The following is a 12,256-nucleotide window of genomic DNA, read 5'->3' as shown; positions in this document are numbered from 1 at the left end:
TGAGGTGAGATAAAACATCTGGATAATTTCCAAACTCCCATCCTGTCCAAAGCAGGATTTGAATTCGTGGGTGGGCAGTTTCAGAAATGCTTTTTCTGATCAGCGGTAAACATGTGGGTGGTTTTGGGCACCAGGCAGTAGTTCTCCTGCTCCTTCCTGTAAGCAGATAGCAAGGAAGGTTGGCAGGATCTCACTAGGACCTTCCCTCAAAGTAGGTATAAGTTTCCTAACCCTTGCTTTATGGAGGTCTCTCCCTCTGGTAACTCTGCAAGAATTGGGGGAAGGTCATCAGCAGATCTTAAAGAATTTCAGCTTGCGAAATCTTCCAGATGTACTGCCCGCTCTGGCTAGCATATCCCATGCTTTATTCCCTGCTCACGAAGACTCTAGAAGAATAGCAATAAGGCTGGGATTCCTCTGATTGAGTTAGATGTTTCCACTGCAGACATCTACATTGGAAGTAGTCACCAACACTTACACTTCCTTTGCAGTCTGTGTTGGTCAAGCCAATAATGGAGACGAGGGTGTGCTTCACCTCATCCTAAAGCGTACATGTCACATATGTCACATGAATCACTCCCTCCATCTTCAAACATCAAACAACTGAAAAGACACACTTCTAAAAAAGAAGCGCAATCTCTTCTTCATTGAGTGAACCTCTTCTGCTATTGCAGTAGTTACAAGGGAGCTCTAGGAGTGGAAACTTGGTGAAGTTCCATTTTCTTTTTGCTTAAGGACTCCCAAGTAATTGCTAAACCCCTCTAAATGCAGGCAGCTAGTTGAAGTACCCTCATTAGGCATGTAATTGTTATAAATTTCCTGTATAGCCACTGGAAAGAGAGGCTCTTCAGAGGTTAATTCAGATCTCGTGGGCTGAATGGCCTCCAGGAAGAGTCTGTCTTGCTCCTAAAGCAATTACATTTTCAGTTTACATACTGCCTAAACTTAGATGGACTGAGAGACATTACAGCATATTAAAAGGGTGATCTTTTCTGTCTTAGTGAGTTTTTCTTCATTCAGTCACAGGAAGGAAGGGTGATCAAGGATTCAAGAGAGAGCTACAGGGCATGGTCTCACATTATTCTTGCTTTTCATCACATAACTCTGTGTCCACATCTAGGTTTTAGACACACCTGAGTAAGACATATGCAATGCAACCAGAAACCATGCAAAGCTCCTCTAATTGCTCACTTCATTTCAACCTGAATGTTAATTCTGGTGCATCAGAAAGGTTCTGACTTTTTCTGGCAGGCCAAGGATCATTCAGGACTCATGGTTCATGATCCATACAAGTGAGGTAAACCACAGTATTTTGGGTTGAGATTCTCTTTCTAATTTGGAGCTCTTGTAGCCCAAGCAGAAGGAGCTCAGTTTTATACCGTGCATCTGATCTGTCCTGAAATATGACTATGATGCCAAAGCTATTGTCCTATTTCCATCACAACCTTGAATGGCCACTAATGAACGAACTTCCCAAGGCACATCAGTTATAATGCCAGTTTTCTAGACGTAGTATGTCATTTTCCCTGTTATGACTTAAAGAAGAAAACGTCTGTCATTCACGCATCCCTGCAGTCTCCACCAGTTGGTTTCCCTCTTTATATTCCTTCTTCAGTTGCTAAGCATCATGCTCAGCTTAGCTTGTGAGAACTGCCAAAGCCACAGCACAGGATCATACAGATGTGGAAGGCAGCAAGGAAAAGACAGTCCCTGGACTGCTCGAAGCTAATTTGAAGGTGTCTGTAGTACCGAGCATGTCCCATCCCTGAAATGAGCCCATAGCTTTTACCCAGCAGATTCTGAAGTCAGGACAAGTTGAACTTTTTACTATCGGTTCCGTTTGTGAAATGCTGTGCATCATGATCATTTTGTTTGGTTTTATATGTGAACCATAAACTGCTGGTGAAGGACTCCAGTGGAGTATTTGTAGGAGAAGAAAGTCCCTCATTATCATCTTGCTTGGGGCACTGCCAAAGCCACCGTGGCCATCACTGAGATCATTAGCAGAGTTATGTTGAGATTAGTATGATGACTAGTTAAACTGAGACATGCATTTTGGTCATAAAACCCAGGACAATAGCTCTATCTGTCGTAAGAGATAAAAAATGGATATTTTAATTAAATTCCTCTGGTTTGACAAGTTACCAGCTGTCAGCTAAGTTGTAGTACCTGATAGCAACTTGTCCATAGCAAGGGTGAAATGAAATGCACCACAACCTCCTCTGAGTGGCCTGGAGCACGCTTTCCGTTTCAGGTTAAGGCCAGACTAAGAGAAGTTTTTAGGCCAAAGACTAAGTAAGGCAAGCCATGTCCTACAGGGGTTTTGGCGTCCATACCAAAAAGGAGATTTTTCAGACTTAACTGAAATGTAAGATGTGAGTGGGCTTTTTGAGATGAGGACACCACTGTTAAGGGTCTGTTTGCTTGCTTTAGATATTGAGAGAGAAGGAATCATCATAATAACAAGGCATTAATTAGAAGTGGGTTGATTGCTGAAATTTGCAGGGAAAAACACTTGGAAGTGGTATAAAGCTCCCTGCCATAAGGGATTCCTCTGAGCTAGGCACTTGCTTTCCATTGAAGCTTGTTTTGCTCAGCCCATATTTAATGCAGAGGTTTACATCCCAGAGATGACTGAAAAATTGTTGTTCACCTCTCCATGAAGAATTCTGTCAGGAACAAACAACAAAATTCATATCAGGATTTCCCACAGAAAAATTGAAATTTCTGATGACAAATTGAACCCGGGAGTATTTTAAATAAACTGGAAATATTTCTTGTTGGAAAAGCTGTTGTCCTTCATGGAGACACTAACTTAAATTCCTAATCTTTCATGATCAGTCAAGTCCTTGACTGTGGTGCTCTGTCAGAGCTATTATCTAGTGGAGAAGTTCAAACCACAGAGGAACATGGGGGCATAAAGAATTTGAATTACAGCTCCTTGAGAAGCTGCTATCTGATTTGAAATTTTTTGGAGATTTTGTTACTTGGTGGTTTTTGAATGAGAATGGAAAATTTCCATGGAAAGAGGGATTTTTTTCATACCTAAACATGCACATGTTTAGCAGGATTTTTTTTAAAGTCAGTTTTGATGCCATCTTTGCAACCAGCCCTACTACTAGCCTTGACAGTCTCTTGAGGCCTGAGCTCAAACCCACTAAGATCAAGGGGAAAGCCCTTTTCACTTCACTTACTGGATTTTAGGCCACGGTCCCTATCAATAGTTCAAGATGCATTGAATGAATTGTTTCCCTATATTCCTCCACCTCTTGAGATCAAGGGGTACATTTCTCTTGAGCTTTGATTTGTACTTAGATTTTCAGGAGCTGTCCTTTTAACTTACGGTTTGCACAGAACACAGTGCGGTGGAGCTCAAGGCCATGCCTGCTGCTTTTCAGCACACTGATAATATGAGTAAATAATAATAATTGTAACTGTTATATGACTGTTGGCCTTGTCAATGAGAACCATTGTCATTGACCAAGTGCTTCTCATTCACTGGCCAGTAACTGTTTCCAATTATTTTGTGTTCTGCGTTGTGTAGCCCTGGTGCAGATTACGGCTGGCATATGCCAGAAGGAAAGAAGGTTTTCACTCCTTCTCCCCTCTACGTTTACAGCACTGTGACAAGTCCAAAACAGAGGCTCTGGAGGATGATGAGATAGAGGAATTTTACAAGATACTGACAGAGAGGAAGGAAATAGACAAGATCTTCCAAAAGTACTCAGATGCAGAAGGGTTCATGTCCTGCCAGAACCTGGTGAGGTTCCTCTATGAGATGCAGCAAGAAGAAGATGCTGTTGTTGCTGCCCCTGCCTTAATTCAGAGATACGAGCCCAATGAAAGAGGTAAGTTGGAAACCCTGGCTGGTTTTGTTCAAAATCTCGCTTTCTTGATGAACTATGAATTGCTTTGGTGTTGCTTTCTTCTGCAGCCATGTATGTCATTTTCTCCTTGCAGCTGCTTCTAAAACACCAGTCTTCTAGGGGAACATAAGCAGCTCTTAGAGAGGAGGGCGCAGAAGACCCTGGGAAATATTTCTCTTCAATTTTGGATTGGGTACACTGAGCAGCTGGAGAGGGGTGGACATGAAGTTGGCTAGAGGGTGATGAAATTCCTGTGGGAAAGGCTCTGATGGCTTATTCAAATGACGAGACCTCACGTGGCTTTGCAAGGTTAAAAATGTAGCAATATTTCTGTTCTCCAGAAGGGCGAATCTTTTTGAATGTGGGTACCTGAAAAGCCATTGGGTGATGAAATCTCTGAGTAGAGGGCCAAGAAGGTGACAGCTGTTTAGCAGAGCAATCACAGAACTGTCTTTCTGCTCAGAAATTAAGTGAATCACCAGTCTGGAGCTCCTTGGAGGACATGTTCAAGAAATGAACAGAGAATCATAGGCTGTTTTTGCACTGTCCCGGTATACCTTCAGGAGAGGGACAATGCTTTGCAGATGTCAGACCTGGGGATTATACTGAGATCTAGCTTAGTCCCTCAAGATGGGGAGATCCCAATTTCTCCCCAAAGTTGGGTTATTTTGCATTTACTCTTTGCAAATCATCTATTCATTGGATAATCTAGACAGGATTTATCTGGCTATGTTTAGACATCTGACAATTTCTCTGTGTTGGCATGAAGGAAGCTTCAAGTGCTCAAATGGAGATTTTTATACTGTAGATGTCTAGAGACGGGTGAGGTAAGTGCTGTCTTTGGCACTTTTTAGGTGTTATCAAGGACAGTAAGTGTCATAAAAAGCCATGCTTGTGAAGGGGTTTTAAAAGCATTTTCAGGCAGATGAAGCTGTCATCATTTCCTGAACAGCATCAATATCTTTACTGTTAGCTGAATGCCTAGGGAGCATGTTTTGCCTTTGAGATCCTCTGGAGATCAGCAGGCAGCATGGTGAAGATGATGGCACAACCTGGTGGTGTCAGATTTTCAGTATGGGGCTTCTGTCTTTTTATCTGGCAGCCAAAAGGGGTAACGCCATGACCAAAGATGGTTTCCTGATGTACCTGCTGTCAGATGATGGGAATATATTCAACTCCTCCCACCGTAAAGTTTACCAGGACATGACTCAACCTCTCAGTCACTACTTGGTGTCATCCTCACACAATACCTATCTTATGGAAGACCAGATCACAGGTCCAAGTAGCACAGAAGCCTATATCAGGTAATGTATGTGTGTGTGTGTTTGCGTGTGTGTGAGGGGTTGACCTCTTTCTTACAGAAGACATAGGGTGCATCTATACTGCTAGAAGCAAGAAGACCAAGAAGCAATCTCCCACCCCAAGACCAGGTAATGTGAACTGGCCCACGTTCACATCAGGGTGAGCTGTTTCTAAACCAGTTGACCATGCCCCCCTTCTCATGCACTTTGACCTGGGTCTCTGCTGGGCCCCAGGTGATGTCCATCTGACTGTAAGATGTATAATTGCTACATCTGGGAGCAGTTTGAAGTATCTGCAACATGTGGAGGCTGGATTGCAGCCCTTTAGCACGGTGTTTTCAAAGCATGATGCTGAGGGGATCTGTTGCATGCCCCAGAATATGGCATGAGATCATTTGTGCAAGGGACTTGCAGGGTGCAAAGATTTCTGGGGTAGAGCTGCAGGACTGTGTAGGGTATGGAGGGAGCCAAAATAATGCATACTGTCATGATGTTTATGATCTGTACTGCCTTTTGGGAGTAGCCCCTGGCATGGACTATCCCTAGAACCATGCTGGGATTAATTTTGGAGAGAGCTAGTTGGAGTGGTACAAAAAAAGAGGTGGGATGTGAGCTAATGAAGCAGTGTGGGTGATCAGGAAAGTTATGCCTGGTCCCTCTTTAGCAGCTTAGATGCTCCCACAGCATCCCTGGACAGAACATTAGGTGTTGCCTACTTCTGCCTTTAACGACTGCTATCTGATGTCTCATGGCCAGATGTTTGCAGTGGCCTTTACTAACTTGCACAACCACCTTATATTACTTCTGCTATGACCTGTATTTTTATCAAGTTAGACAATATTTCCTTATGAGCAAGCCAATGACTACAGTTCTGTCTTTGTTTATTACTTATCTGATTCTCAGGGAACAATGGCTGTCTATAGTCACAAGCTCAAAAGAGTAGAGAGTGAAACCTGGCACAAGTTGCTTTTCAGTAGCTGTTTGAATTCCTCTTACAGTATCTTAAAATTACAGAATTATGTTTTGGTTGTTAAAAAAAAGAATTCCCATGATTCTTATTGCAATGAGTTAAAGGAGTTGTGTTATCTGAAACTTATAGGGAATTACTGTAAAAGAGACAAGATGACCTCCTAGACAGATAAGTCTGTACAGGGGAACCTATGTTTGAAAATAAATTAAAATGAAAGTATGGATATGTAGAGGCAGGAGTTTCAAGTGGAAATTCAGTCTGTAGACTCAGTTTGGGAAACTGGCCCTCATCAGTCTCCCCAGCTATGGCAGAGTTCCCACAGCGCCCTCCCTGACAGCTCTGAGGATTCATCTCTCATGTCTTATCAGATCTAGATGAAGAAGTCACATCATCTGGCTTCTAAGGCTGACTGTCTTACTGTTTTTCTTCCAATGCAGCCACTGTTGATTTTCTCTTCTCTTCTCTTCACCATCCTTGGGAAAAGACTTGGGGTGCAGTCATAAGTGTCCTTTCTCATCTGGCACTCACTGTGTCTCCTTTGGATAGTCCTTACCTTGGACTTTCACTACCTCCTTTCTCAGATCCCACTGTGCTTTCCTTGCTCAACTTTGAGCTCTCTTTGCTGACCCTGAGCTCTCCTGATCCCATCCTTTCTCCATCTGCTTTCCTATTTTTCCAAGCTCCTCTTTTCTCCCTTGCCCCCTAAACTTCCCGTCAGCATTCCCAGGCAATACCTGTGCCTGATGAACCCTCATTTTGAGATGGAGCAGATGGTTTAGAACCCAACCAGGTCCCTTCTTTGTTTCCAGAGCCCTCACCAAAGGCTGCCGCTGTGTGGAACTGGATTGCTGGGATGGCCCTAACTCGGAGCCCATCATTTATCATGGCTACACTCTCACCTCCAAGATCCTCTTCAGCGATGTCATTAAGGCCATCAAGAACTATGCTTTCAAAGTAAGAACAAGGGACCTGGGACCCTCTAAGTTTTCTCATATTGCACAGTCCAAGACTTATAGCAGGTCTCTGCCCTCCCAGCAGAGAGCATAAACAATGAAGACTTCAACTTAGCATTTCTCATGGGTACAAGATGTGTCCTTCTGCCTGGCATCCAAGTTCCGCTTTCTGCAGAGGTCCATTCCTGGGATTTGCTGAACAGGCACAGCACTATCTGAGGATGAGTTTGGATCTATACCAGCACAGCTGCATACTGGACCCCATTTCAATGAAAATAACACCCAATATCTTGAGCATACCTGGTGGGAAATGCAAACAAGCCCATGATTTGTGTGCCTTTGATGTCTCAGGGTCCATTCCTAGTTTAGAGGAACCCATGTGCATGTGTTTTGGAGGGACTCATGCAAAGAACTGCTTCTACTCTGCTTTAAAAAACCTTGGGTCTGTCCAGACTGACTGGGCTTTCTGCTGTTTTCCTTCAGTGCGCTTGACTTGAGAGCTAGTATCAAGTTTCCTTGGGGGCTATAAAGCAGTGACAATGACAACACACAGCACACAAAACGTCAAGGAGGGGCACAGGGAACCAGATCAGGCCTATGCACAAATGGAGGAAGGATTCATGTCACCTAAGAATTTGAGCAAACCCAGTAATTTCAAAGACTCCCTTCCCAGTCCTTCCTCTGAGGTGTGCAAGTGGAGAATGGAGCCACAGAGAGCTTCATCAAAGTGCCACAGAAAGTCTGTGGGAGACATCCTGACCCAGCCTGCTGCCCTGTCCATTGGATCATCATTTCTGGAAGGCATCAGCAGAGATCTGAGTAGCTATTGCACAGTCAAATTTGTCCATTTTTAACAAATGCTCATTTTAGCAGAATACTAAGACCCTACTGTTGACACAATCATTTCCAGAGAAAACAGCACTGGGGTTTATATCAATTGCTACAGACTGGTGGAATTGCAGAGTCCACTGATGATGTATGTTGCTGTCTTGTTCTAGACCTCGCCATACCCTGTCATCATCTCCCTGGAGAACCACTGCAGTGTCGACCAGCAGAAGGTCATGGCTCAGCACATGACCACGATCCTGCAGGACATGCTCTTGGTTGCCCCGATCGATGGAAACAAATCCCAGTTCCCCTCCCCAGAGGTAAGCAAGGCCACTCCAGCACATTCTGCCTTCTGAGGTTGGGACAAGAGAGAGGTCTGTCTTCTTGCTGGGTGCCAAGTAGTGGACAATATGCCTGAGGACTGGTGGGAACTGCGCTTGCTGAGGAACAGAGATTGTCTGTGGGTACCAGTGGAATAAGAAACAGGAGTAGCTAGAAGTAGCCTGTGCACATCAAGCATCAAAATACCCTGTTGCTCCTTGTTTGTTGTGTAAGATCTCAGAGGAGACATCCCTGAGGGCCTGGGGACATTCCTGGTCCATTTATCAAGGCCAGGGAATGTCCTTCATCCCATGAGGATGTTGCTTTTCTGGCTTGTCCCAAGGGAGCAGAGTCCTGAGGGTCTGTCTTGTGTCTTCTCCTCGCACCCCAAAGCTGAATATGACCTTTTTCAGGCTAATCCTCTGAAGCACAGTTAGGTTGCTGCACATGCAGGGAAGATTAGCACCACGAGAAGTGACTACAAAGTGTCTCTGTGTTTTTGATCCAGTAAGACTGGACACTGCCTGATTTTATGGTAGCTCTGTGCTGGCGAATGTAGCATGTGCTCCCCTCCTCCTTTAATGTCTTGGGTGCTCTACTATGGAGACCCAGACTGCTGATGAGGAAGCGATGGGGGCTGGAAGGATAGGTGTGATTGCTTCCTCCTCAAAACCCAAGGGGAAAACCAGTACAGGTAGCCTAAAACTGTATTGAGCGGAAAGTATCCTCCCACTGAGAATGGCCTGGGGTAGCATGGTGGTAGGGATGGTCTTCCTGTGTAGATGTCCATGGAGGACAAGGGGAGGCAGGAGGCTGCACAGAGGATAGATGCCCCTGTGATTCCCATGAATCAGGGCAGCCATGAAGCTGGGAGCTGAGCTCGGACCCTGCAGGGGGAAGGAGAGATACAGCCCTCAACAGTGGACCACCACTATAAAATCATTAGCTGACAATTAGAAAAAAATGGAAATGGAATCTTAATATGAAAAAAAAATTTCCAAAACAGAAGCCAAAATGAAATGTTAATCTGTTTCTACTCTTTGGGTTTGTGTTTTCTTTCTTTCTTTTCTCTTAAGCACTGTGTAGAAACAGACTTTTGTGTGGATAGCTGCAGTTCCCTTTGAATTGCATTTCTTTGCTGAAGAAATAATTTGCCAAAAATTGGATGAGAATGCCTAGCCAGAGCTGGAAGGAGTTTGTGGGTGGGATAAAGCTGGCAGTCAGCAGGGGAGAAAGGAGAGTAAAATGATCCACCCAAAATATCTTCTATATTTGTTCTCCCTCTCCCTTTTTCTCTTTTCCCTTTCTGACTTTCTCCTTTTGTTTGGGAGTGTCATGCGTTGCTTGATACAATGCGTAGCACAGAGGGAAGCTGATCTGGCTTGGTCCCTGGGCACCAGTGCAATAAATTAGGATGAATTCATGCTTCAGCAGTACCTTTGCACTGGCACAGACAAGTTGCCTCTATTTAAGAAGTGACTCTCAGGGTGAGGATCTACCCAGCATGGAGGCAGGTCTCTGCAGGCTGTTACTGAGTTGGAAAAATCAAAGTCTTCAGTAGGAGCAAACCTCCTGGCTTGCTATTTATCCCTGGTGCAGGATCAGGAAAGCTGCTGATGGCTTTTCAAAACACAGCCTTGTGACCAGGGGAATGATATGAAGAAAGAAAGGAGAAACACCAGAGAAAGAAATGTATGATGTGTGTGTAAGGGAATGACCGCAGCTTCTCAAAGATCTTTTTCCCATTCCTGTGCTTGTCTAACCTCCTGCTCTGATTGCCCAGATGGACACGTGGCCCCAGCTAGAACAAAAAGGCCCAGATCTACCTTAGTGAATAGATTTGGGCTGATACGCTCCATTGGAGGGACTGATGCATTTAGTTTCAAGGAAGAAAAATTGCCAGTGTAGCAAAACCTATCCTTTTCACTTTGGTACTTTTCCTCTGCCTTCCTGCTATGTGAACTAGGAGAGTGCAAAGGACTGAACTGCTGATTTTTTTGGTGGAAAATACATTGAAGCTGAAACATTAAGGAAAAAACCAAACAAACCATAATCATCTTGAATTTTCCACTTCCTTGTGAAGCTGGCATGGGGAAGCCTGGGACAACGTACTATTTTTTATATTAGAAAAAGGGTGGGATCTGTCACTGGGAAGAGGGCTGAAAGGCTGTAAATAAAAACAGGTGAAGCATTGCTGCAGATTGTGTTAGCGGGGCGGTGTCAGTAATTAAAGGAAGATCAACACAGTTTGGATTCATGCTAATGATTCATACTGCAGCCCAGGGCAGGCATCTGATTTATTAGGCTCCATTCAGGAACAGTGTTGAGCTACACAGAGCATCTAAATATCTCCCTCAAGCTGCTGTCTTTAGGTCCCAATAGTAAATTAAAGGCCTGTAGGACGAAAGGCCAAAAGCCAAATAACAGCTCCAGGTATGCCAGGGTTGTAGGGAAGAGCTGATCCAGTCTCTGCTGCTGATTGCTTGTTGCAGGCCCTTCTGCCCGACCCCTGATCTGCACAGGCATCTGCCAGGGCCCCTTCCCCCTGTCGCTGCATCCTGGCTAGAAATGCTGCAAAACCCCAGCCCTGGAACAAGACTAAAACAGCTGCCAACATTGCATGCAACTGTTCAGCGTATCAGGCATATATGAAACCCCTCCAACTCTTTGTTGCTGGACTTCCTTGTTTACAATGACAGTGGCTTTGGGTTTAACAGACTTGTCTTGGTGGGTGACCCTTAGGACCATGAGCCCCCCCGTTGGGAGCCCCAGTGCAGTGGCAGGGTCCTCTGCCATCCCACACCTCCACTGTTCCACCAGCTGTCCCATCACTCACATCCATTGCAGTGTCCAGTCCCCCTGTTTGACATCACTTTGAGCCATGCAGCTCAGGAACCACCTCCAGTATGGCAGTGGCAATGCAGGGCTCAGCACAACTGATCTGAGTAGCAGGGTGGCTGACACGCTCTGCCCTGTGCTCACGGCAAGGCAGCAAATGCCTCTAGATTTGTCTCAGCTAAGTCCAGGCTAGGTTCAGTCACAGGTCTCCAAGTCAGCAGTGAACCCTGGGAGCCGTCTGCCCGGGAGGGTTACTTTTGCATCATACACTCAGCGTGAATGTGGCTTCAAATCCCTCTGCCTTATGCCTAACTCCACATCTATGCCTTTCTCCAAGGTTAGCCCAGCTTGTCAGCCTTGTCTGCAGTGCATCTTCTTGACTGAAGTTCTTGAGCTGTGTTTCCCTCAAATCCTTCAAAACCTCCTTCGATAATGTGTTTCTTCCCCTTTTCTAGAGACTCTTTCCATCCTCTGGTGCCACTCATTGTTAAACCCTGCAACACTTCGGTTTGCAACTAGGCTGAAAGACATACACAGGTGGAGATGTGATATCAATTAGTGCATCTGGTCTGCACATCTCATTATGAATGTGAACGTGTTAATCCTCACGGCTTCTCAGAAATCTGGGGAGATGGATAATCTTCATCCTGAGAGTGGGATGTAAGGTGGAAGTGCTCAGACCCTGTATATCCTTGTACGTGAGCACTTCACTTTGGGCTCCTTTTGAGAACTAGTTAATACTACCAGGGGAATTGGAGGTGTTGTCCACCCCTCCTAAGTGTTTGTCTAAATAGACAAGAAGAATCTCACCCTGGGAGTGTTTAGTTCTCTTTGTTGACTCTAAAGGAGGTGTTGAAGGCACAGAAAGTTTGATGAGGTGGATCACTTTACAAATCTTCCACTCCCACTGAGATGAAAACTGGATATCGGACATTGCCATGGCTTTCAGGTTGCTAATAGGGGCAAGAAACTTTCAGGTAGGATAAACATGTGTATGCAGATCTTTTAAAATCCTCTGCTCTTTACAGCTTTGCTCCTTCTGATAAAATCAGCAAGTGCTTTTGTTTAAGATGGTTGCCATGTCCCAATTCACAGACTCACTTGCAGAGCTGAGCTTGTTCAGCATGCAGTAGAAAAGGTGGGAGAGCAGAGGAGCTCCACTTGTGGAGAACTAAGGCA

The 12,256-nt window shown here is 44.8% G+C and overlaps 1 protein-coding gene across 1 annotated transcript in view; it reads left to right on the top strand.

Moving 5' to 3' along the window:
- Nucleotides 1-12,256, top strand: part of PLCD1 (phospholipase C, delta 1) — a 47,702-nt gene that overhangs the window by 22,167 nt on the left and 13,279 nt on the right. Inside the window, exons 5-8 of the mRNA XM_009333304.1 lie at nucleotides 3,620-3,848; nucleotides 4,969-5,170; nucleotides 6,947-7,091; nucleotides 8,089-8,238. Coding sequence (XP_009331579.1) covers nucleotides 3,620-3,848; nucleotides 4,969-5,170; nucleotides 6,947-7,091; nucleotides 8,089-8,238 — 726 coding nt within the window. The remainder of the gene's footprint in view (nucleotides 1-3,619; nucleotides 3,849-4,968; nucleotides 5,171-6,946; nucleotides 7,092-8,088; nucleotides 8,239-12,256) is intronic.

This window comes from Pygoscelis adeliae, unplaced genomic scaffold, assembly GCF_000699105.1.
Source record: "Pygoscelis adeliae isolate BGI_AS28 unplaced genomic scaffold, ASM69910v1 Scaffold88, whole genome shotgun sequence".
NCBI lineage: Eukaryota > Metazoa > Chordata > Aves > Sphenisciformes > Spheniscidae > Pygoscelis > Pygoscelis adeliae.
The sequence above is the reverse complement of the archived record's forward strand: the minus strand, read 5'-3'. Positions and strand labels throughout refer to the sequence as shown.